Raw genomic sequence first — 26,633 nt, 5'->3', positions numbered from 1 at the left:
ATATTTCTGGGCTGGCTCCTGCTATTCTTTTTCATTTTATTTATGGCAATCTTTATAATTGTGGGAATATTTCTGGGGTTTCATGATAAAGTGACTACTCATCTTAGTTACGCCTATCTAAGCAATCATAATGAAACTAATTCCACGAAGAATTAGTTTCTATAGAACAAAATAACAAGACGGTCACGCTCTGTCTAGCACCTTTCTCTTTGCGTACTGTTTTTTAGTTTTAGCGAAAGCCAATAAGCAGAAATCAATAAAGGTCATGTTAATCATTACAAAGGAAAAATGAAAGAAGGCTATGGCTGTAATCCAGAAAATGATCTAAGATTTGGAAAAACAAAAATATCCTAACATATAAATAAAGTTCCTCCGAGGTTGTCAGGAGGAGATGCTTGCAACCTGACCCTGTGTCTGTGTCTCCTCATTCGCCGACGCCGTCCTTTCCTACGAGAGACCCACCCCGGCTGGAGCTGGACTCCGGCAATCCCTCTTTTTCTTGCTAATTTCTTCCTCATTTTTGGTATGTGTTCCATAAAATTTTCAGTCACATTTCTGCAATGTACTGCTTTCTAAATCATTTTAATTGTTCTGTTGTAAAATTCATCCTGCTCTGCTCTTATTTTGTAACTTATATATTTCTTTTTTTTAATTTAAAAGATTTTATTTTTAAGTAATCTCTGCACCCAGTGTGGGGCTCAAACTTACAACCCTGAGATCAAGAGTCCCATGCTCTACTGATTGAGCCAGCCGATGCTCCATAACATCTGTATTTCTTATCACCTTGTGATAGTTAATTTTTTCTACAACATTCATGTAGTTCTTGGATGAGCATTATTAATGTCTATTCTTTTTGCTTTAGTCTTTTGCACTTTAAAACTTTTTGGTTTTTCTTACTTTACAGTTATTTTGGTCATCTTCAGAGGCCAGGAAGGTCCCAGGGACCAGGTTGCTTTTGGTTACTACTGTTTTCTGTGGCAGTGTTACTGGCATATAGTAGATGCCCAGTACATGAATGCATTTGAGAGAATGCTTTGAATCTCCTATTTCAGTTCCTTATTTAATGATAGAATATACATCTGGAGTTTCAGTAAGACCCAGTTGTTACTTAAAGTTAATTGGGGTTGAAATTCGGGGTGGGATATGAGGGAACTGTGGTTGATTTGTGATGAATTGGAGTTCAGTCCCAAATGGATTCTGCTTTCATATTCTTTCCAAATCTGAGTCTGCCAGTAGTGTCCAGTATTGTGGCTGTCCTAGTCTTGTTTCAGCTATGCAATTAATGAGAGGGTTTCTACTAAGCCATTGCTTGGAGATTTTGGGGGTAGTTGGGACAGATGAGATTACTACTTGTTCAGGTATCAATACACTAGGTCTAAGAAAGAAGATGCTTCCTGAATTGGGGTTTAACAGTCAAGTTGACTGCTCTTAATCGCATCTGATTGATACAGGAGACTGGAGAAAGCCTTATGAGAAATTAGAATGTGCTTCTAATTTCCACAGTCCATTTCAGCTACGATTATAGCTTTTTCTGGATCCCCCAATGTAAAATATCAATGTATATTTTAATGAGTTTTTGATGGAAGTATGTCCAGTGCATTCTTACTCTGCTATCTTTCAGGAAACTTCTGTAATTTCTTAGCCATGGATGGTTTTGAGATTAGTTGAGCTATACAAATGGAGGTTATAAGAAAATTTAGAGATTCCATTTACATTGTAGTAGTTTAAAAACTTTTGATTCTGTGACAGTGCTTTGGGTTAGGGTAGACTATGGTGCAGTTACACATTTGCTCACTTGCTGGAAAGATTTGTATTATAGAGGGATTGTGCAGGTTCAAGAATCTGGACAAAATGGAAGGTGAACTTCGGTGGTAAATTGTATTTTTGAAAAGGATTGAGACATATTCTGACTTAAATACTTTTCTTGGAGTCTTACTTAACAAAGACTTTTTTCTCCAAATGTGGAATATCTGTATAACCTAACCTTGGATTTAATATTATTAATTAAAACATTTAAGGAAAGTAGCAAATGCTTAAAAAAATTCAAAATAATGAGGAATTACCCCATCCCCTGCCCCTCTCAAATGCCGGGGTTATGGTGGGGTAGAAGAGCCCATCACTCGTTATCTTGGTTAGCTGGTGGGGGGAAAATGTTGAATTGTTGAAAACCATTGGACCTGATGATCTGTAGAGTTCTCTTTAGTTTCTAAAATTCTATGCTTTTTATTGTTATATCATCAAGAGCAAATATTAAGTGAGGAGCAAGCAATGAGTGTTTTGTCTTTTAGAAAGATAGTTTAATTATCTTGTTGCTTCCTTGCTTTAAAAACCTGCAGTGGTTCATAATCCTTGAGGGTTTTTAAAGGGTGGGCAGGCTCAACTCCATCCCAAATCCCAGATCAAGCGGGAAAGCTTGATTGGAATAATGAGGAAAAATTCTTTGTTTAAAAAAAACATAAGAAGTTTACAATATCAATGTTGAGTTTTCAACTTGGAAATAGTAAGAAGTATTGTATTAATCTGCTAAGGGTTTCCATAACAAAATACCACAGACTGAATGGCTTTAACAACATATTTTCTCACAGTCTGGAGGCTTAAAGTTTGAGATTGAGGTTTCAGTAGGGTTGGTGCCTTATGAGTCCTAAGGAGAGGACTCCTTAGCTTGCAGATGGCTGCCTCCTCCCTGTGTCCTCACACGGTTTCCTGCGTGTACCCTGTTGTCTCTCTGTGTGTCCAGATTTCCTGTTAGAAGGATATCATGAGTCAGGGTGGATTAGGACCTACCAAAACTGTCTCATTTTAACAGTCATTTCTTTAAAGCCCCTATCTCTAAATACTGTCATATTCTGAGACCAGGGTTAGGGTTTCAACATATGAATTTTGGGGGAGACACAATTTAGTACATAACAAACATTAATAACTAAGAACGGATTTCTTACTTATCATTATCTTTGCTTTTCAGCTGGTAATTATCAAGATTGCCAGGGAGAGCTCTCAGCTATTAGTCTTACAAACTATGTTCTAAGTTAGAAGAGAACATTTTCTTCCTAAAAAGCTAAACCCTTAAGTCACTTATTAAAACAAAACAAAACTTGATACATATATATTTCAAAAAGTCAAATAGTGTTAAGAGGTATGGTATATTTATAAAACAGAATTCCTTACCCTCACTCTCAACTCTTTTCTTCTAGTATTTATCTCTAGTTGTTTTTTTTTTTAACCTCTATATTTCTAATTGATCTATGCATGCATACAAGCTATTTCTTAATTCTTGTTGATGGATTTTTTTTGTTGTTGTTGACTTTCTATTATGATACATAAGGATTTCAGTTCTCTTACACCTTTTCCTGTACACCCTCATTATTCTAATATAATTATATCATACTTAAAAAAATCCGTATTTAGCATTTCATAATTGTGACTGTGTAAAAACTATTTGCCAAGCCAATACTGTGACTGTTTTCTTTATTTATAATTTTTCCTGGAGTTATTAAATTACCTTGTTTTTTTCCATTTGCTTAGTTTTCTTTGAACCTGAGGCTATATTTCCTGTATCTTCAAATGCCTTTGTCAAAATCTCTCTCAATACAATATTCTGTACTTTGAAACCTGTAAGATAATTTATCAGTCTCCCCTTCCCGCAGCCATCTTGGATCCTCTATCACATTTCTGTCTGGATTTGTTGCCTCTAGGCCATCTACACATCTGTTACCTAGGACTTTGCCTCATTACCATATTGGGGATTATCTTAGTTTTTCTCCTGTACTGGATCCCTTCTTTACTGGATATTATCTTCCTTGGTTTATTTTCCTGATTTTGATAGGATATATATTCTACAGTAGGTTCTAGAGGAAGGGTAAATAAAAGCTAAGTTTTGGAGACTAAATTCTGCTGTCACCATTGATTATCTGGGCATAGCATTCAAAATTGAAAGAAAATCACTTAATTTTTTTAATTCTTAAAAATAGAAACTGCATGTTCATGAACTGAATTTGGAAGGTTCAAAGGGTTATGGGTAGGGGAAATGTGTCTGTAGCAGGAGGGAGTTTTTTGGGATGACGAAACTGTTATGTATTTGATTCTAATGGTGGCTTTACCAGTTTCTATATGTTAAAATCCATAGAACTGTTCACCAAAAGAAAATAGTTATTTTTTTTAAAAGTTCAGTTTGTATGTATGATAGCTTAAGAACTAAAAAATAAGTAAGAATTTAAAAGCGCAAAAAGGTATACAGCAAAAAGGAAGTTTCTTTTCTTTCTCTCTTTGTTAGCTTTCCAGTTTTCCTTTCTGGAAGAAACCACTGTTACCAGTTTCCTATGTATTCTATCACTTAATCACTCTTGGACATGTAAACAACATTTAGGGGCAAATCAGGCAGAACTGAAAGGAAGTTAAATTTGCTCAGTATTTTCTGAGATTACTACTCTTAGAATAACATCTAAAATGTTATTAATCAAGCCTGGCACTAATTTGTTAAAATTATTTCTCCTACAGTTGGCAAACATGAATTGACTGGGCATAAAGTTGCTGTGAAGATACTCAATCGACAGAAGATTCGAAGCCTTGATGTGGTAGGAAAAATCCGCAGAGAAATTCAGAACCTCAAGCTTTTCAGGCACCCTCATATAATTAAACTGTAAGATCTGATTATATTAAATATAGTCATATCATTTTTTAATCATTTTGGTTAACCTGCTTAATCTGACAAGTGAGAAAGATGACTGACATTTCTTGAATCATCCCTCAAGGTTTTAAAATTTCTGCCTGTTCATGTATTCATCTAACCCTGTTCATGGTCACTTAAATCTATGTCCATGTTTTGCCCTTGTGCTTATCAGCTGTTAACTTTCTCGTTCTTGTCCTCTGTACATGCCGTCTGATCGATAACTTTCTGTGCTCCTATTGCTATAGAACCAACAATGATTTGCTAGTAGAAAATGTTGACCTCCACATTTCACATGATGTCACTTAGCCTCACTAGAGACAAGAGAAAGGCAGTAGAAAGGGTTTCCCCCACTCTGCTTATATCTGATAAAACAAATCACAAATGACAGAATTTCAGGAATCCAGTATTCAGAAGGGCAGTAGTAGAATTCTGGTGGTTTTACAGTTGCCAATTGTAGGGTCTCCATAGAACGAACTTACTGCTCAGTTTTCTTATGCGGGCTGTCAGTTACAACTGCTAAGGCTTTTATACTGAACTGGCTGGCTCCAGATTTGTTTCACTCTCACCTCTTCTCATTTGCTGAGGTGCCATGGTTTTAAGGTGCATATGGGTGCTGATGACCCCTAAGTACACATCTCCTGCTTTCATACCTCTTCCCTGAATCCCAGTTTCATACACCCACTGCCTACTTTACATCTCCATTTGGATGCCAGAACTGAACTTTCAGTTATCCTCCCCCAGCCTGCTCTTCACACAGTTCTCACCCTCTGTGTTAATATCCAGTTCCTCAGGGCAAAACGTAGGAACCATCCTTAACTTCGTTGTTTCTCTCGCTTCCTACCATCCATTCCATCTCTTTCTTCAAAATAGATCTAGGATCTTAGTGTTTCTCAGTTCCTTCATTGCCATCAACCTCGTTTGAGCCACCATCATCTCTGTCATGGACTCCTGCAGTAGCCTCTTGCTTCTCCCTTTACCATCCGCAGTCAGTTCTTCACATTGCTGCCATAAATTAAAGCTACCCTTTTAATAGATCAGACCACATGACTACTTTGCTTAAAACCTTCAGTAGCTTTGCATCTCCCTTAGAGTAGAAGCCAAAGCTTCATCCTGACTTGTAAGGTTCTCTGTCCTTTAATCTCCAGTTACCTCTTTGTCTCCACATCCTGTTTCTCTCTGCCAACTCACTCTGCTCTAGCCTTCTTACCATTCCTCAAACATGTCAGGCAGGCTTCTACCTCAGGGCCTTTGCACTTGCTGTTCTCTCTGCCTGGTTCACTTTCTTCCTAGATCATGGTATGGTTTGCTCCCTTCTGTCAGGTTCTGCTCAAATGTTACTTTATCAGAGTCCTTCCTTAAACACCCTGTATGAGAGACTCCCCTTAGTTTGCTTTGTTTCTCTTCATAGCATGTTCCACCACCTGAGATATTGCTTGTTTATTTAGTGTCTGTTTCCTGGCTCCTGGAACATGAACTCCATGAAGGCAGAGAATTTGTTTTGTTCCCTGCAGTTTTCCCAGCTAATAGCATAGTGCCTGCTATATTATAGGCGCTTAGTAAATATTTACTGAATGAATGAATATACATGTTTTAATATTGGTAGATAATGTTTTCTCTCACCAGGTACCAGGTCATCAGTACACCATCTGATATTTTCATGGTGATGGAATATGTCTCAGGAGGAGAGCTATTTGATTATATCTGTAAAAATGGAAGGGTAAGCAGTTCTGATTTAATCCTGTATATATTTTGTAACTCCCCTTGTTCCTTACTAGCTTTAAGATGTCAGAAAGTGATTTTGTTAAGAGGTCTACTTAATAATCAGTTCCCTTAGTCATGTATTTGTCTAGAATCATAGACTATTTAGAGTTAGAAAAAACCTTAAAGATACTTCCTTAGCCTGCTTATGCAGATGTGGAAGCTGAGACTCACGATTTATATATTTACTCAAGGTTACGTGGTTTATTAATGACAGAATTGGATTGAGACCCCAAAACTCATGATCCTCCAACTCATGCTTTTGGGGTATACAAATACTTGTAACATGTATCTTGAAGTGTATATTTAATCCTTACAAAATGTATTAATACTTAAAAGATCTAGGCCTTGCTAGTCAACCCTAGCCACATTTAAATTGCATTCATTTTTTGGTTTCAGAAATCTGATGTACCTGGAGTAGTAAGAACAGGCTCCATGAAGGAGGTAGGAATTAGACTTAAAGAATTTAGAGTTGGAAGGAACTTTAGAAGGCATTTGGAACAGGTCTTAAGTTACAGACCCAAAAAGTGAACACTGCCCCCCCACCCATATTTTTTTTCTTATACCCAGGTTATGTGGTATGCTAAAACCTCTTTCTAGAAGACCTGTATCTAGCAATGAGAAGCCATTTTTTCCCTCCCAGTCTAAAGTTCTTTATATCATTCATTCATTTGTTCTATGTAGTGTATCTGTTTACTTTCATCAAAACCAAGCTCATTAAATGACCAAGTTAATTTTGATTTTACCATTTTTTAACATGGTTCTTTTCAATTTTCAGGTATTCTATTTCTCTGTTCACTAACCCTCCCTTCCCCCCCACTATGTTATGCCTGGAATAATGGAAACAGGCAAAAGTTGAATTGGCATCTTGTTCTCTTATCTTTTCCGTTTGTCATTTCTTGGTCATTTTGCTTTACATTATGGGAATTTTCTTCAATTTTTTACCTGTTGCATATTAACATTTCAGCTGCCATATTTTCTATTTCAAAGATCTTTCTTGTTTTCTGAAATTTTCTTTTTTAAATAGCCAGTTCTGCTCAACAGATACAATAACCTTATCTGTCTGAGGATAACAATTAGGTTTTTTTTTAAAGTTTTTAATTTTAATTCCAGTATAATCAACACACAGTGTTATATTAGTTTCAGGTGTACAGTCTAGTGACTCAGCAATTCTGTACATTACTCAGTACTCATCATGATAAGTGTACTCTTAATCCCCATCACCATTTCACCCATGCCCCCACTCATCTCCCCTTTGGTAACCATAAGTTTGTTATCTATAATTAAGAGTCAACAATTGTAGTGTTTTTTTGTTTTGTTTTGTTTTTGTTTTTTTAAGTCTTCATCTGTTTCCTGCATTGTTACTGTACCTTCTGTGCTCCATTTTATTGGTCTTGGTCTTTTGTACATGGCCCTTCCTCAGATGTCTGGTGATTCTTGGTTGTCTACTTATATTTATTTGAGTGAGGTACTGAATGCCAAGCTCATGTAGGTGGAACTTATTGATTGGTGGGCCTTCCCATCCTTTGAATAGGTAGGGATCTGTCCATTTTATTAGGATATACCAAATGTCCGTAATTTCAAATTTTAGATCAGAAAGTTGCTCCAGAAGAAACCTTCCAAGTTTCTTGAGGGTATTAGCTGTCAGTACTCTGAGAGCTGAAATGGGAAGAGGCCTGCAAGTCTCAGTAGTTAGTATGTTGACTTCCACTTAATCCCCGTGTTTTCCTTCTGGTGCCTCATCTCTGCCTTGGTGTCCTTGAGAACAGAGCTGGTTCAGCCTTCCTAGAGTAAATCATGGGTCTTATTGCTCAGGTGGGGTGAGTTTAAAACTTCTTACTGTAACCGATTGTCCTGTTTTCAGTCCTCCTCTCATTTCTCCCTTCCCAAATTTCCAAGGCTTCTAAAAGCTTTTCCAGGGTTCTGTGTGCAGGCTAGTTTATTATTGGTTTCCACCCCTGTGGGCTTAGGTTTCTGCTCTCTCTGTTGGTGAAGTCTTTATCACTGTTCATCCATTGTACAGTTTAGTGATTCCTCTTTTTTTTTTTTTTAACTTTTTATTTAAATTCAGTTTAGTTAACATATAGTGTATTATGAGTTTCAGGGGTAGAATTTAGTGATTCATTGGTTGCATATAATACCCAGTGCTCATGACTTCAAGTGCCCTCCTTAATGCCCACCGACTCCTCTTGATGACTGTTGTCACTTCTCTTGCTCTTTTTGTCTTTATATGCTAATGTCATTTTAGTGATGTTTCAAAGGGTGGAGACAAAAGGTTTGATCTGCCATGTTTAACTGGAAATATGCTTTAACTTTTCTTATATTCTTTTGTAGACTTCCCCTCCATCTTTTGTACTGTATTTGTCAATATAATATAATTTTAATTTTTGTAGCCTGTTTAGTTTACCTATTATATTTTGTTTAATCAGTTTTCTTTCACATTTAGAACACATTCTTTTCTTCACTTAGTATGTTTGATATAAAGTTGTATTAAAAAAGTGAACACTACATTTTTTCTAGAAATAAATGAGACTGCTAACACATTGTTATTTTCTCTAGAGGAAGGGTATCTCATAGTTCTTCAGTAGTTTTAATTTTGCTTTCAAAAGAAATTACTAGTTTATCTTTTCTCCTAGATTGTCCCTGCCATGTGAAGTGTAGAAGTCTGGTTTTAGAATGCTAATTTGTGGCCTCTGTTAGAGAACTGCATATTAGAGTCCTTTGCCTAGAGAATTAATAGGCTGTTTATTAAATGTGACTTCTTGGTAGAGGCTCATTCAAGTAATGGTTATTACTTTTGAGGAAAAAAATCATAAGACAAGAAAATATGGATAAATGGAATGAGAAGGTTTTTTTTTTTTTGAGTGAGATTTCTTAAAGAATTTTTTTTTTTTAAAGATTTTATTTATTTATTTGACAGAGAGAGACACAGCGAGAGAAGGAACACAAGTGGGGGAGTGGGAGAGGGAGAAGCAGGCTTCCTGCAGAGCAGGGAGCCCGATGCAGGGCTTGATCCCAGGACCCTGGGATCAGGACCTGAGCCAAAGGCAGTCGCTTAACAACTGAGCCACCCAGGCACCCCAAGAATATTTTTTAAAATGTTAGTTGCTACATAAGATAACTTTTTTCAGATACATGCTTTTTATATTTTATTAAACAAATGAATAAAGGTTTTTCTTTTGTTAAAACTAGAATGTCTTTATTTCAGGACATATAATTTGATTGCTTGCTAATTCATTAAAAATCTCGAATGTTACTTCCTCATATAGTCTAAAATAGTATCATCCACCCCAACATAATTCTCTGTGCCCTTATTCTGCTTTATTTTTCTTCAAAACACTCCTTGATGTTATTTTTTTATATTTATTTTTTATTGTCGATTTTTTTTTAAAGATTTTATTTATGTGATAGAACACAAGCAGGGGGAACAGTAGAGGGAGAGGGAGAAGTAGGCTTCCCGCCAAGCAGGGAGCCTGATGCGGGGCTCAATCCCAGGACCCTGGGATCATGACCTGAGCCAAAGGCAGACCCTTAACCATCTGAGCCACCGAGGCGTCCCTGTTGTCGATTTTCATCAACTAGATTAGGACCTTTGTTTTATTCATTGCTGTATCTCGAGTTTCTGAAACAGTGCATGGCACATTGAAGATGTTCAATAAATATTTGTTAAAGGAATGAAGGATTAAATATTTCCAATTTATAGGAGAAAACACGTCTAGTTTCAAGTAGAAATTGAAACTATTTGACATAGCTCATGAAATATAGAGGAAAGCAAGCTATGACAATGTAGTCACAAAGGTGATAACAAAGTTGAGTTACTGATTTGGGTTCCAAGATCCTCTTAGCATTTTGTGCTGTATATATCCATCTCCTCCCCATTTCAAAAATGTCTCAGGATGAGGTTCATTTGGAAGATTTCATGCATTTTGACAGTCGTATAGGTTGGAGAATTGTAGGTATAAGAATTTCTTCTGAAAAACACACTTTTAAAATGCCTCTCTACTTTTCTTAGCTGGATGAAAAAGAAAGTCGGCGTCTGTTTCAACAGATCCTTTCTGGTGTGGATTATTGTCACAGGCATATGGTGGTCCATAGAGATTTGAAACCTGAAAATGTCCTGCTCGATGCACACATGAATGCAAAGATAGCTGATTTTGGTAAGGAGATTTTTATAGTTCCACGTATTCGTTATGTTTAACGAACATCAATAGCATTCTTCAGATAACTTTTACTTCTGTGCAATGGATTGAGTACCCCCAAATAGTGTATCCTCACCATTTTGTCTGTGAGCATACAAAAAAGAGAAGAGATAAGGAATTCTCTTCTTAGCTTTATGTCTTTAAAATTGAGTCTTATGACAGTAGGTAAATAAGTTGGTAGCCTTAGAAGCATCATTTGATTTGAGACTATTATTTGTGAAGGAGAAGTTAGCAACCTTATTTCCAGTGTGTTCTTTTGATCAAGTATAGAGCAAGAGGAGAGACTGGAATGGAGTTACTCAAACTCTGAAAGCCAGAAGGTAAATTATATGAACAAAATTATTAAAAAAAAAAAAAAAAGTAAAATATTTTAAATGATAGAAAAGCATAATTTCAGCTTGGAGGAACATTATTTTGATTGTCAAAAGTGAATTTATTTTTTCTTTATTTTCTATGTAAATTGCCACTGACATTATTAAATCTTAAGAAAATGAATCTCTGCAACTCTCTTTTGCTTAGCTTCAGTTTAAATCAGAGGAGATTGTTATAACTATTTTCCTCAGTTTGGGATATATGTATTATAATCTGTAGAGATTCATTGAGCACTGCCAATCAGCTCTGAGCTACTGGTTTGCTGCTGACAAATTATTTGACTTCCTTACTCCTCAGTTGTCATGATGATGATTTTTTTTTTTAAATGATTTTATTTTTAAATAATCTCTGTACCCAACCTGGGGCTTGAACTCATAATCCTGAGATAAGAGCTGTATGCTGGCAACTGAGCCAGCCAGGCGCTCCTGTCATGATTATTTTTACCTAGTGCATTTTTGAGGAGGCAGAGGTTTCTTCTTGGAGTAAAACTATGAGGAAACTTTGGTACTCAAAGTTACTGTTTTTTATTTTATTTTATTTTTTTTAAAGAATCAGAACAGGGGTTAATAGAAACTTTGAATTTTAATTCTTCTACTCATCTGTTGTACATTTTTTCCCTAGTAGTTTCTGTATTAATAAATTTAAATATGCCAAATTTATTCTAGTAAGTGGAATAACCAGTAGCTTAATATATACTCATTAAATTTCAATAATGCACTAACTTTAAATGCTGAAATAGATTACAAGTTTTAGGGCATAATGGCAAAATATTTGCAAACAGTAAAGACAGAATTTGTTGAAGCAAAGGACAAAATGATGATTTATCACTTCAATGCAAACTCAGTTTTACTGTTCAATGGAGTTTTGTTTTTATTTTTGTCCTTGGGAAGTCTTGGATATTGATTTTGTGCATTTTCAGGTCTTTCAAACATGATGTCAGATGGTGAATTTTTAAGAACAAGTTGTGGTTCACCCAACTATGCTGCACCAGAAGTAATTTCAGGAAGGTAGTATTTGACACCCTTTCTTCCACCCCTGTACATTTATATAATTCTTTTTCTCTTAGATTTTGTCTGTCTGTAGTGTCATACTAAATTCTAGTGAAAGAAAGACATGTAAGGCTTATTATTTCCTTATCCAGAAAGTGTTATGTTTTAAGAATAAAACATAAGTGAGTAAGATTTAAAGATTCCATTTATAGAAGAGAATATTGGTTTGCAAGTCAATATCATATATAAAGTAGTTAGATGAGAATACTCACTTTTTTCCCCCAGTAGAAGAAATTGAAGGTTTAAAACTAGGAAGTTTTTTTTTTTTTCTTTAAAGATTTATTTATTTATTTTAGAGAGCATGTGGGTGTGTGCGTGTGAGGTTGGGGAGGGGAGAGGGAGAGAGAATATACTAAGCAAACTCCCTGCAGAGCATGGAGTCCAGTGGGGGGGCTCAGTCTCAGGACCCTGAGATCAAGACCTGAGCCAAAATCAAGAGTTAGAGGCCCAGCCGATTGAGCCACAGGCACCCTAAAACTAGCAAGTTTTAAAGGTCAGACATTAAAAACTTGAGTATAGAAATACCTACTAGTTGGAAATGAAGAGTTAAAAGTGTAATGTGTACCTTTAATTTTTCAGATATGTTTGTTTATTTTACAGAGAGAGAGCCTGTGAGTTGGGGGTGGGGCAGAAGGAGAGGGAGGAACTCCTCAAGCAGACCCCTTGCTGAACGCAGAGCCTGATCCCAGAACCCTGAGATCATGACCTGAGCTGAAATAAGAGTTGGATGCTGAACTGACTGAGCCACCCAGGCACCCTGATAGAAAGGCATTATGTAGTAGCTTTATGTTTATGATAAGGTGTCTTGGGGAATTAGACTGAAGTATGATAAAATCTTCAGACTCATTTATTTTGAATTTTTCATTTTTAAATCTTCTAGAGACTACGGTATTATAAGAATTCGAACCTCTCAATTACCAGCATTGAGAACATGAGGATCTTAGAGTATGGTTTCTATAGCCATTGCTACACACTACACATAACGTGCAGCTTTCAAATAGCTTAGATGGCAGGAAAATTTAATTTTTTAAAGAGTTATTGTTCTTCACTCTCCTACTGAAATTGAAAACAGACGGTTAAGTTTGTTTACTAATTTTTGTAATTAACTTTTATTAACTTTACACTAAAACCATGTTTCTTTGTTTGAATGTTTCACATCCTAATTCAGAATGCAGAAATACTACAATATTTTCTGTCTGTTTTCATAAGCTTGCTTGCCTAGTGTGCTCAGAGAAATTATATTTGGGTAAAGGCATGGCTGTGAATAAGGCAGAAGTATCTAATTTTAAATTTATCAAGGTTCATCATTATCTTTTTATATCAGCCTAATGTTCAGAAAATGTTTTTAAATTACTTCATTTGTGTCATGTAACTTGTTTTGGAAGAAAACAGTTCAAGACCTGGCGGCCGTGTTAATTAAATAAACAAAAGAAATGTATTGTAAATATGCATATATACATGGGCCATTACTGAAGTCTGCTTTTCCAGTTTGGATAAGGTCTTCCTGTGAGGTCTGGATGAGTGGGAACTTGTACTCAAAGCAGTATTTATGGATCAGTTCAACAATTTATTTGATCAGTTTATAAACATCCTTTCCCCAAAACCAGACTTTGACCTAAGAGCCTGTGGTAGTTAAGTCAGTTGGCTACAGTGTATTGCAAATACCAGTTTAGAACCTTCTGTGAACCAGTCACCTTGGCTTTCTTCCATAGCCTCAGGCCCCTTTTGCCTTGGTAGGAGGTCTTGGGTTATTGGGAGACAGTGGGTTTAGAGTACATTCTTAATTGATTTTATAAGGACCACAGTAAGGTAGTAAGAACAGAATTTTAGCTATAGTCTAAACTTAACAAAAATTCTTGACTTGTTTTCAAAGATAATACTGATAGAATTAGTATAGAATCTTTATGTGTAGTGTGTAGCAATGGCTATAGAAACCATACTCTAATAATTCTTTATGAAGTATCCATATTTAAAATTTTTGATTCATTGATTGGCTCTCAAGTTACTATGATTATTTAATCCAATTGATATTTCCTGTTACAGATTGTATGCAGGTCCAGAGGTAGATATATGGAGCAGTGGGGTTATTCTCTATGCTTTATTATGTGGAACCCTTCCATTTGATGATGATCATGTGCCAACTCTTTTTAAGAAGATATGTGATGGGATCTTTTATACCCCTCAGTACTTAAATCCGTCTGTGATTAGCCTTTTGAAACATATGCTACAAGTGGATCCCATGAAGAGGGCCACAATCAAAGATATCAGGTAATTATGCAGCTTGGAGATGATCACATCTGATAGTTTCAATGACACAAGTTAAGTGAAAGAAAAAGTTGCAGGACAGTATGTACAATGTAATGCCATTTTTATGTTAAAAAATATAGTATATAGGCACATTTATTTTATTTTGGTATTTAAAAATACACACTGAACAGGCTGCCTTAGGGAAAGAAGATTAGTAGTAGGAAGGGCTTTCAAGGCTTTTTACTTATGCATCTTTCTTTTGAAATTGTAACAATGAATATTACATGTTTTTAAATTTGAAAAAATAGCTAATGTGAAATAAAAAGGACCCTGGTGGGATTTTACATTTGTAGTGGTTCTTCAAGATTTTCTGTAGTATGCCTCATATTTGACTTTTATGTATTCTCATTAAGATTAATGCTTTTCAGTAGTAGTAAATTTGTGTCGCTATTTGAGTTCTGATCTTTTGAATTACTCTGTTTTTCCTTTTGTTTATCTCAAGTAATGAGGACATTTTAACTTAACTAATGACATGTGTGGTTTTGGGGTAGTATACACTGAATCACATGTGAAATTACTGGTTTGTAAGTTTCATATGGAAGGGCATGTTTATACCACCAGTGGAAAAGGACAAATCATTCTCTAAAATTTAAAATATCTAAGTGAAAGATGCTTTTTCTTGTGTTTTACGTATTTTTTGCAATTTAAATGTAATATGTGACAATTGGAATTAGAAAACACCCAAAAAATAGAAAACTAAAATGATCTTTAATTCTGTCACCCAGAAGATAGTCATTGTTCTTTTGGGTGTTTTCCTTTCTTGATGTTTTTAGTTTTAGCTGTTTTTGACATAGTTCAGGTCAAACATATCCTTATATATATGTAGTTAGGAAACTCTCAGTTCCTTCATTAAAAATGAGGAGATGTTGTTATCTTCACAGAATTGTTTTATGAGTTGAGATAATGTATAGTAAGTATTTAGCCTAAAACCTACCACATAGTAAGCATTCAGTGAATGATACTCATCTGTTTTTGTTGTTACGGTTTTTTCACCTAACATTATATCAGAAGAGAATTATAATGAAGCCATGGAATATTGTTCTTTTTCATTTGTGCCAAAACTTTAAATAAAAGTGTAGACATTTCTTTTCCTGTTGGTACAGCACTGCTTTCTCCCTCTTAAAACCAGAAGGTGGTTGGAGCATTTCCTCCAGTATACACAATGAAATGTGAGCCAGAAGAGGAAAGTCTCAGTTTGAAAAAATGAAAATACAATATGAATATAAATATAAATGAATTCATATCCTAAATTCCCCAAACTGTTACTTGCAGTCTCATCTCTACTCAAAATCCTCCTCCTGACCCTGCCGTTTTCTCTCAGGGAACATGAATGGTTTAAACAAGACCTTCCAAAATATCTTTTTCCCGAGGATCCATCATATAGTTCAACCATGATCGATGATGAAGCCTTAAAAGAAGTATGTGAAAAATTTGAGTGCTCAGAAGAGGAGGTTCTCAGCTGCCTTTATAACAGAAATCACCAGGACCCTTTGGCAGTTGCCTACCACCTCATAATAGATAACAGGAGAATAATGAATGAGGCCAAAGATTTTTACTTGGCGACAAGCCCACCTGATTCTTTTCTCGATGATCACCATTTGACTCGGCCCCATCCTGAAAGAGTACCATTCTTGGTTGCTGAAACACCAAGGGCACGCCACACCCTCGATGAATTAAATCCACAGAAATCCAAACACCAAGGTGTAAGGAAAGCAAAATGGCATTTGGGAATTAGAAGTCAAAGTCGACCGAATGATATCATGGCAGAAGTTTGTAGAGCAATTAAACAGCTGGATTATGAATGGAAGGTAAGAAAGAAAGGGCATTCTGATTTTAAGCACATTTGGCAAACCTGTAGTCTATAAAATTTTTTCTGGAAGAATTGCTTTTGATTTTGTTTTTGTCCATACCATATACTAGGTTGTAAACCCCTATTATTTGCGTGTTCGAAGGAAGAATCCTGTGACAAGTACATACTCCAAAATGAGTCTACAGTTATACCAAGTGGATAGTAGAACGTACTTACTGGATTTCCGTAGTATTGATGGTATGTACATCCCACAAAACAACATAGTTGACATACTAGACTTGTTACCTAACTGGGCTTTTTAGTCTTTGATTCTTTTGAAGTTTCTTGAATTCATCCTAGTAATTCAGTAGCAAAAGAGTATAAAATGTGATTTTGTGCCTCTGTGATGTAAACATTTGTGAATCGTGTTTTTCTTGTAATCTTACTGTGTATTGTCCTTTTAAGATTGTCTTAAAGCCAGGTGTAGTCTGATCCTAAAGTGATAGTTTCTGCCACATTTCTGTTTTTTGGTGTGGTTCATTTTGATAAGATAAAATGTTTTATTTGGAAATAAATGTTGACTAGTATTTTTTTATATCTGATATTTAATATTTTTATTTTTCATTTAAGAATTGAAGTACAAGTAGCTTTTAGAGTTGATTGATAAGGCAATGTGAACAGATTTGATTAGTAGCTCATAGGACAAGAAATTATTTGTCGAGTAAGGTTTCTTGCAGGGGACTGAGAGAGAAATGTTTTGGACAGGTTAGGGACTTATGGTTATTTTTCTCCTCTCACCCAGCCTTTTACTCCCAGCCTGACACTAGAGACATATCAGAGATATGCATCCTTTATTAGTTTTGTGAGAGTTAACATGATTCCAATTTTATCTATCTCTCAATAAAGTGTTCTTAAATAATCACTTATTTTTTTAAAGATTTTATTTATTTGACACAGAGAGAGAGCACAAGCAGGGGGAGTGGCAGGCAGAGAGAGAGGGAGAAAGCAGACTCCCTGCTGAGCAAGGATCCCAATGCGGGGCTTGATCCCAGGATCCTGGGATCATGACCTGAGCTGAAGGCAGACGCTTAACTGACTGAGCCACCCAGGCACCCAATAATAGATCACTTTTATATGAAGGCACTATATAAGGATTCCTGGGACTAAGGCATCTTATGTTCAAGATAACTGTCATAATTAGTTAAAAGTGACATTGTTAACCTTAATTTTAGACTGTTGTGCATTTCTATTTACCTACAGTCATAAACAATCAGAGACAATCTGATGATTAAATCACTGAAATATTCAAACTTTTAGTTGGCTATTTTAATTGGTCATCAAAATGATGGCCTTACTGCAGCATAAAATCTTTAAAGTACCTCCTTGAATTTTTTTAAAGAAATGTTAAATATTGTTTTACTGTTTTAATATTTTGAAAATGAAAACCTGTATTTGGAAAATGTCTTTGATTACCATTATGTATAGTTTGCTAGAATATCTTAACTATTTAGACTGATTAAGTTGAGGTAAATTATTAACTGCAGAAAGTAGACATTTTTGTTCTTGTTTTTATTTTTAAATGGGAAGAATATCTTATATCTCAGTGTATGTATATGAGTAGACTATAATAGACTTTTAGTAAATGGTGTGATACCAAACATGGTTTGAAATTTATTTTTTTAAAAAGAAATTATTTATTTAGGGGTGCCTGGGGGGCTCAGTTGGTTAAGCGTCTGCCTTTGGCTCAGGTAATGATCTCAGGGTCCTGGGATCCAGTCCTGCATCGGGCTCCCTGCTGAGCGGGCAGTGTGCTTCTCCCTCTCCCTCTGCTACTCCCCCTGCTCATGCTCTCTCACGTCCTCTCTCTCAAATAAATAAATCTTTTAAAAGAGATTTTATTTATTTATTTGAGAGTGAGAGAGAGTTGAGAGGGAAAGGGGCAGAGGGAGAGAGAGAATCCTAAGCAGATTCCCCACTGAGCATGGAGCCCTATGCGGGGTTCAGTCCCACGACCCTGAGATAATGACCTGAGCCAAAATCAAGAGTTGGACATTTAACCGACTGAGCTACCCAAGCACCCCTGAAATTTATATTAATTCAGATTTCCCATGGGAATACCCTCTTAAAAACTAATTTATGTTATCTGTTAAAAAGCTTGATGGAACACAGGTGATTCATAATTCAGGTAAATACTCTTTCTATCCCAGCATTATAAAAGAGTATAACTGTATATATAAATGTTCTCTTATAAACCGAGCCTTTATTTAAGTACAAGTTTATGGCAGTTCTTCATTGGCCAAATCAGTTAAGATATATTACCACTTCTGGTCATCTAAGATTGTATGGAACTATTAGATGAGATTTACCTATGAATTTTTTGTCTTCTTTATAAACCAAAGGATAGTACCTTCCAAGCATCAGAAAGACAACAGATCTGAGTGGTGATATACTGGCTAGAGCTGTTTGTCTGCTTATCTATCTGTCCAGATGCTGTTTATCTGCTAACACATACTCATCTAGTCTGCGATATGGAATGGATTTTGTATTTCTCATTGTATTTGGATCAAATTTATAACCATGGGTTTATTAGCCCCTGGGTTTGCCAGTTGAATGAGCATTTACTGTTTTGTTTTGTTTTAAAGATTTTATTTATTTATTTGACACAGAGAGCGAGCACAAGCAGGGAGCGGCAGGCAGAGGGAGAGGGAGAAGCAGGCTCGATCCCAGGACTCTGGGATCATGACCTGAGCTGAAGGCAGATGCTTAACCGACAGAGCCACCCAGGCACCCCGAGCATTTACTGTTTTTGTACTCTGTTCCCAACTTTAGGCTTTCCTTGATTTCTGTTTATTGGAATCGTTGCTCTTTTATGAGATCTTAAATATGAAGAGAAAGTGGGAGAGTAAAAACTACTGAAATGATAGGAGATACAGGTTCTAGATTTACCTCTCTGTTCACTTATTACCTATGGCAAGTCACTTCATTTTCTGGGGTTTATGTTTTTTTTATCAGTAGAACAAAGAGTTGGATGAGGTGATTTCCAGTATTATTTCCAAATTTTAAGTGCATTTATTCTATGATTTTAATACAGAGGGATTAATTTTTATCACTAGGGAAGGATGTTTATTGAGCCCCATATTATTAGTTTATTGGGCCCTTAACTTTGGATTGCAAGACTGATGAGTAACTATGTACTGTACCCAATCTTGATTAGCCATCAGGAGAATACATACTGTAAGGAAAAAAGGCAAATGGTTTAACACAGACTCATCACCTCTATTTTAGAAAGTATTCAGCATAAACATGGTCTTGATAGCTGGTCAGCGGTTTCAAAGAAGCAAATTAAATACTATTAAACTTTTGGGGGGGTGTCATGGATTATAATACATTGAAATTTTCTTCTACAGATGAAATTACTGAAGCCAAATCAGGGACTGCTACTCCACAGAGATCGGGATCAGTTAGCAACTATCGATCTTGCCAAAGGAATGATTCAGATGCTGAGGCTCAAGGAAAATCCTCAGAAGCTTCTCTTACCTCATCTGTGACCTCACTTGACTCTTCTCCTGTTGACTTAACTCCAAGACCTGGAAGTCACACTATAGAATTTTTTGAGATGTGTGCAAATCTAATTAAAATTCTTGCACAGTAAACCTAAAATTTTGCTTATTTCTTTGATAGCAATAAGCATGCATAATAAATCATAGCCAAATGCTTCCATTTATAATCAAGTTATACATAATTATAACTAAGGATTGGCCTTTTGGAATGCAGTTTGCACAGGAATTGGAATATGATTAATAGTTAAAAGCCTAATGTGCAAAAATGAATTAAGATAATTTTGTTGTTCATTGTTCAGTAGGCGTATAGCATAATGTAATATTCACAATGAATTATAGGTCTCTCAGGCTCACTTGATATTTGGCTATTTTATATTTAGTGTACACAGGGCTTTGTAGAATATTAATTTACCATAAAGGCCTTCATATATTATTACATGTTGATGTGTTACATAACTGCTTCACAAATTTATTCAATAAATATTTGCCTAGAATCCCCAGAGACCTTTATAGGTGATTTTGTTTTGGGGGCTCCTTATCTTCTTAAATAGCAAGTATCTTCCAACAGTAGTGACAGTCTGGATGACTCTTCCATGTCTCTTCCCTTAATATTCTTTAGTATCTGGTAAGCACATCAAAGATATTAGACATAATTAAAATTTTCTCTTTAGCTTGGTAAGTCCAAAAACGCACAGAACTTAAATATTCAGATATTCTAGGCACTAAGGTAAATCTTACAATTTGTCTCACTATATTCTGTACATAAATTTCTCTTTTTGTCACAAGAGCTGAGTTGCATATACTATAAATAAATCATGTTTTCGTCAATCTCACAAATTTCGCTGCTCATGTCAGTCAGTATTGAATGTATATAAAAAATTTCTAGCTATTCAATTATGTATCTTTTAAATTGACTTAGCACACAGAACATTTCTTACAAAGTGTTTAAATGCTCAGATAAGACTTTTTCTCCCAAATTTTATCACGAACATTTTTAAAAACAGAAAAATTGAAAGGCTGTTGGGTGATCACATGTGTATCCACCACTTAGATTCCACACTGGTCAACATTTTGCCATGTTTGGTTTATATCTATATATGTATATAGATATAGTTGTGTATATATATGTGTGTATGTATATATATATATATGTATATATATATATATATGCTTTTCCCCCCTGAACCATTTGGATGTTGCTGACATAATCACTCTCAACACTTCAAGCATCTAAAAATAATGACATTTTCCTAAAAAACTATAATGCTCCTATAAAATTGGTAATTCCCTAATGTCATCTAATCATGCATATTTAGGTTTCCCCAGTTGTCCTCCAAATTTCTTACACAGCTCATTATTTCAAACCAGGATTCAGTGAAAGTTTACACATTGCATTTGGTTATATCTCCTTAGATATGACATTATTATTTCAGTAAAATATGGAACAGATCAGTTAGTTCTAAATGGTCACATATGTTTTGGATTTTAATCACTTTTTAAAAAGTAGCATTATGGGAACTACCTAAAGATGCTTAATTAATCTTTGTAAGATCTCTATATTTTCTTTTCCTTGCTCTTTCCTTTTTCCTAGTAGCATTCTGTAGTAGTTGTAAATGAAAATTTAAAGTCTCCTCAGTTAAAATTGGTGTCATGTGTATGCTAATAAAAAATAAAAAATACTATATCACCCATAATTGCCTTATACTATTTTAACATCAAGGTATTGATTTTTTTTGGTATCAATCATTTTTCCATTGCAAAAGAGCTATCTTATTTCTCATTTCATACCTTTGTATTATAGGACTGTTTTTGGCAAATACAGTGAGCACCTATGTAACCAGGCAGTAATGTACTCAAGTGTCTTAATAGCTTGCATAGTTAACTGTAGTTGTAGATTTGGTTCCAGCACCCCTAGAAACATGCACTGAATTCAAAAGAAAAATCTTGCTTCTTTTTGTCCAGGGCTTGTCTATTCAACTTAGAATCTGAAAGCTGTATAAAATAATAGGAATTCAACTTAAATTAAGTTCAAAACTGTGTTTATAACTTGTATGTGGCCCTGTGTTTTGGGGATATTGATTTAATGTAGGGTCTATATATGCAGCATTATGTTTCTGATGTTAAGAACAGAAGACTGTATTTTTAAAGTTACAGATTTGTATATAGAACTAAGACATCTTCATAATGTCTCTATAAGCTGTTGTGGGGGGTGGGGAGAACAAAAGGAGGAACCAATTAAATAGGACCTTCTAAAAATTGTTAATTTTGTAAACTTTGCTTCTTATTAAGTTATTGTGATTCCTTTTAGTTACTGAATTTTATTTTGAAGATATTTAAATATTGCACTTGTACAAATAGTATGATAAATGCACAGATTATTGCAGTAAATTCTTTTTTAAGCTGGGATATTTGAAATGACAACTTTTGGTTGAATATGTCAAGGTTGCATCAGAATTTTCAAAAAAATTTGTAGTTTGCAAATTCTTACTAACTGAAGATACAGGGAGTCAATGCAAATGATTTTTAATCTTTTTTTATTATCTTTTCAGCAATTTATATTTTTTGTGATTTTATGCAACCATATTTTTACTTTGTCTTGACAACTGAAAGATGTATAAGGTTTTTGCCAGAAATGTACTGTATACATAGTTTTAAATATAACAGATTTTACTGATATGTAAAAATTTTGCCATTAAAATAAATGATTTCTCACCGAGAGGAACTTTTCTACCAGGTTGTGGGGATATGGGAGCTTAATATATCTAATTTAATTTCACTGAAATAAACTCCATTGCTTTTACTTTGGTTATATTTTCTCGAGATGCTTTTGTAGTTTTTCAGAGTTTTAAATGATTTTATACTTAAAAAGTCCTGTGCTCTCACTCTCCACCCCCCCCCCCCCACCGCCCCCCGCTTTTTGACCTTGCAGCGCTACCACTCACACTGAATGAATGCTTGGTGGACTATGGCTGGATGGCGAGCTCTGGGCATCTCTGCTCCGCCTGGCACCCTCCGAATGAAAGACACACGTGTGTTGTTTAAATCTTTCCCCCTAACTCTTGTTCATCTTCTCCACGCACAGCAGAAATCTCATTTTCATTGTGAGTTCTCCTGACAAGATGATTGAAGTTCCACATAGAACATAACCATCAATTGGTAATAGGGTGAAATCAATCTTTGTAGTACAGTATCTCCGAGATGTGTTCATGTATGTTTTGACTGGGGTATATTTAAGCATATAATTTAAAATACTTTGATTTAGAAAACGGATGATAAAAACATTTTTCATGTTACATTGTGCTTAAATTTTTTAACTTCTGGGAAAGCTAAAAAAAAAAACACTTGTTCATAGCTGACCACCTGTGCACCTTTTTGACAATGTGTCTAAATATAAAATGTCATGCTTAGACACACCTTAGCACTCAAACATTGTGATTGTTGTCTCAACTAAATTACTGATCTTTGATTTCATCTAAAAACTAACCACCTGAACAATATATTAAGATAAATACAATAAAAGCCAAAGTGGTTACCAGTTTTCCTTATTAACATTGGATTTGGTTAGAATTCCACTACTGTTAGAATTCAACTATGATGAACTCTTATATCCCATATGGCATCGTTAGGGCTTGACTGGGCTAGATTGTTGGCATTCTAAATCTTCAAAATAGTTTGACAATTGTAACAAAACAGTACTAAAGAATGTTATGAACAGCACATAAGATTGTTCTTTAGTGAATTTATAAATTGCTACAGATATTTATTTACCCTGACTGTATAAAATTGTACAATAAATTCTCTTGTTTGAAAAATCATTATTTATTGAACTGTTCTATTGTAGACAAATAGACTGTTCTATTTATTGTGAATGCCAGTAAATGTTAACTATGATAAACTTAGAGGGTTTCTAGCAACTTGGAAGATGATCATATTGTCTATAAACAGCATGAGAAATGTATTAAATATATTAAGAGGTACCTCAAGTTCATAGGCTAAAGTAAGTGGTGGGTGAAGTGTGAAAACTTAGTGTTGGAGGTAGCCTTTACCAGAGGAAAATTATTTGAGAGTTTTAGGAAAGACCCCTAGAAAGGGGTATAGCTTCAAGCACCACTTATTCACTCTGCAAACTGTATCCCCTCATAGCTACTATGAACCAAGCACTAAGAATGTGACCATAAGGCATAAATCCTGCTCTGAGTGTCTTGTCAGGGAAATACATGTTTTTTTAAAGGCTTATAGAAGTATATAACATAGAAAAGTGCACAAATCCTAAATATTTGGCTTGATGAATTTTCAGTGTTTTAGGTTTGCAGTGAACCTGGCCGTGTCAGCTTCTCCTCATATTAAGAAACATGCCACTGCCTTTGTGTCTTTTATAACTAATATCAGAAGTTATATACTTCTATATGATACATTTCTATATGACAGTATATTATTGGCAACACCGTAAATTGTTTTTCTTGAAATTAACAGACTCCATTTGTTTATTTTCATGGTAAGGCCAGTCACAAACCCAAGCCTGAATAACCAGTGGGACTGCTGGTGTTGTTTTTCTCAATAAGAGTTGTATTCCACAAAAAAAGTATCTACTTCAGTTTATAATGCAATCTCACAAGTGCTTTTACTTGAGACCTCATACTCCAATATACAGGAGAAGTACTTTATGAGTATCTAGGGTCATTTTAATAAAATAAGTTTTACTGCTTCATGAAGGACATTCTTGAGTGTATTATGTATGTATGTATGTATGTATGTATGTACTATGAGTGTGGTGGAGAAGAATACAAGGACAACCAGCAGAGTGTGGTATCACTGCCTTGATTCCAGCTGAGCTGCCATCAGTCTTACCCATCACTGCTTTCCCATTATCAGTGCAATGTCAACATTGTGAAAAAGGCAAATGATGTCTTCCTGCGACTCGAAAATAGTTTGAAAAGGTCTTGGCAACCCTCAGGGATCTGAGGATCACCTTGGAGCATCATTGTTCCACAACAGCGGTTCTCAGTGGGGCAGGGGTGGGGGAACGATTTTTCTTCCAGGGACATTTGGCAATGACTGGAGACAATTTTGGTTGTCACAACTGGTGGTAGTGGTGTGGGAGTGGATGCTAATGGCATCTAGTGGATAGATTCCAGGGATGCTGCTGAATATCCTACCCCGCACAGAAAAGCCTCCCTTTCCCCAACAAAGATGATACGGTTTGAAATATAATGCTGAGGTTGAGAAAGCCTGGTCTACAAAAATGATCTTCCTTTGCTCAAGATAGCTATATCGATAAATTAACAATCTTTTCCTAAACAGTTCTCTGTGTTACATTGCCCCACTTAATTACTTTCAAGACATAAACCACAGCTACTTTCAAGTTATAGTTCTTTTGGGCCCAACTTACTTGTTTTTTTCCAACATGAAGCCTACAGTTGAACCACAGGCCTCCCTGATCTGCTCCCCTGGTCCTCCTTCCCATGGAGTTTTGCTTCTGTCCTTTGTGTCTGGCCGGTCTCTTTGCTAGGCTGTAAAGTCCTTTAGAGCAGGGTCCTATCGTAATGCCATGAACTACCCCCCAATCCCCCAGCCTCATCTGTTTCACCTGCCGACCGAAAGGGGCGGGCAGTCTGGCCCGGGCTGCCTCTCTCTGCGCGCACCTCAACCTGCGCAGCCGTAGTTTCCCGCGCTCACGCACTGCGGTCACCCGTGCGCCAGATGCTCCCGGCTGCTACTAGAGGGCGCTCCGGCCCCGGGTGGCTCAAACTACAAATCCCAGAGGGTAATGGGGTGGGGACAGCCGCAGTGACTTCTGGGATTTGTGGTCCCGAGAAAGGGATTGGCAACCACAAGGGCTCTGAGAGTCGCCTCTTCCCTGCCCTCCTCGCTGCATGGTTCCGACGGCCCGGGTCGGCCAGGCCAGTTTCTTGGGAGACCTGGCACCAAAGGCAGGCTGGTAGGCTGTCGGGCATGTTAGTTTCCGTTTCCGGTGGGAAAAGGGCAAGCACAATGTAAACACGGGACCAGGGGAGTGGTCATCAGGTAACGGGGGTTTACGCTGACCGTGGTGGAAGCCGGAGGAAGTGGAGGAAAATAAGGCTGGTGGGTCTTGTGGTTAGGGGAGAAAGGACCTTCAGACGTCGGAGTTGACACCCAACAGGGCTGTGGCAGAGCCGGGACACTAAGGTTGGTCTCTAGAGAGGAGCAGTTCTAGGGGGTCAGGCCCTCCGTTACGCCTGCGTCGGGAGCGGCTTCCGCGTTTCCACGGCGGCCGGTGCGGCTTTGACCTTCCCTTAGCGGTGGGAGGAGCGGCACCGAGCTCGCTTCACACCCCGCGATGGCGGTGTCTGCAGTTGAGGACGGCCTGGTGAACTCGCGGGTGACGTCCAGGGCAGCCTTTATGAACTTCGCACGGGGAACTTGCTAATACAGGTTTCTCTCTTGCGGGGACATTTTTGGGTAAATTGCTTCTTGAATTTCTTACCTCTGAATACATCCCGGTACCCGAAGGATGCTGTTTCGATTTCTTAATGGTGTTCATCTGGTGGTTTCTCACCTTGGGTGCTGCATCCTCCGATGCAGTGAGGACAGGCATTCTCGGCTTGTGGCTGGGTGAACTGTCCAGCCTTCCACAGTAATTGAATGCGTACTGTAAGGATCATTGTACCAGCAGAAGAATTTAGAACACAACTTTGTTGTTTAGAGTTTTCATGGTGTTCATTAACTATAAGTCTGTATAAATTGAATTTGTGTTGTTTCATGAGTTTAACGTGAAACCTGTATGATTATGATTTACCCATATGACTTCTTATCCAGGGGAAAACACCTAAAGGCTAGGATGTTGGCGCCTCGTGCATCTAATTATAGATTGAGGAAAGCCTTATTTATAAAAAGTCAGATAACCTTAGAGGAACAATAAACTAGTACTAATTAAGATACTTGAATCAACTC

The 26,633-nt window shown here is 36.4% G+C and overlaps 2 protein-coding genes across 8 annotated transcripts in view; both read left to right on the top strand.

Moving 5' to 3' along the window:
* The window catches only part of PRKAA1 (protein kinase AMP-activated catalytic subunit alpha 1), a 33,397-nt gene extending 10,897 nt beyond the window's left edge, over nucleotides 1–22,500 (top strand). For 3 of the 4 annotated variants that reach the window (XM_036068465.2, XM_036068467.2, XM_036068469.2), the window contains 9 exons: nucleotides 4,495–4,636; nucleotides 6,290–6,383; nucleotides 6,824–6,868; nucleotides 10,437–10,581; nucleotides 11,915–12,002; nucleotides 14,088–14,312; nucleotides 15,673–16,159; nucleotides 16,272–16,398; nucleotides 19,548–22,500. In XM_036068465.2, coding sequence (XP_035924358.1) covers nucleotides 4,495–4,636; nucleotides 6,290–6,383; nucleotides 6,824–6,868; nucleotides 10,437–10,581; nucleotides 11,915–12,002; nucleotides 14,088–14,312; nucleotides 15,673–16,159; nucleotides 16,272–16,398; nucleotides 19,548–19,792 — 1,598 coding nt within the window. In that variant the 3' untranslated portion in view covers nucleotides 19,793–22,500. The remainder of the gene's footprint in view (nucleotides 1–4,494; nucleotides 4,637–6,289; nucleotides 6,384–6,823; nucleotides 6,869–10,436; nucleotides 10,582–11,914; nucleotides 12,003–14,087; nucleotides 14,313–15,672; nucleotides 16,160–16,271; nucleotides 16,399–19,547) is intronic. The other variant, XM_036068466.2, reaches the window with a different exon arrangement.
* A 2,996-nt stretch (nucleotides 22,501–25,496) lies between these two features.
* Nucleotides 25,497–26,633, top strand: part of TTC33 (tetratricopeptide repeat domain 33) — a 36,830-nt gene continuing 35,693 nt past the window's right edge. Inside the window, exon 1 of one of the 4 annotated variants that reach the window (XM_036068476.2) lies at nucleotides 25,497–25,638. The gene's annotated coding sequence lies outside the window, so the exon portion shown is untranslated. The other 3 variants (XM_036068477.2, XM_036068474.2, XM_036068475.2) reach the window with 3 other exon arrangements.

The sequence above is a fragment of the Halichoerus grypus genome, chromosome 2 (genome assembly GCF_964656455.1).
Source record: "Halichoerus grypus chromosome 2, mHalGry1.hap1.1, whole genome shotgun sequence".
Taxonomy (NCBI): domain Eukaryota; kingdom Metazoa; phylum Chordata; class Mammalia; order Carnivora; family Phocidae; genus Halichoerus; species Halichoerus grypus.
The sequence above is the reverse complement of the archived record's forward strand: the minus strand, read 5'-3'. Positions and strand labels throughout refer to the sequence as shown.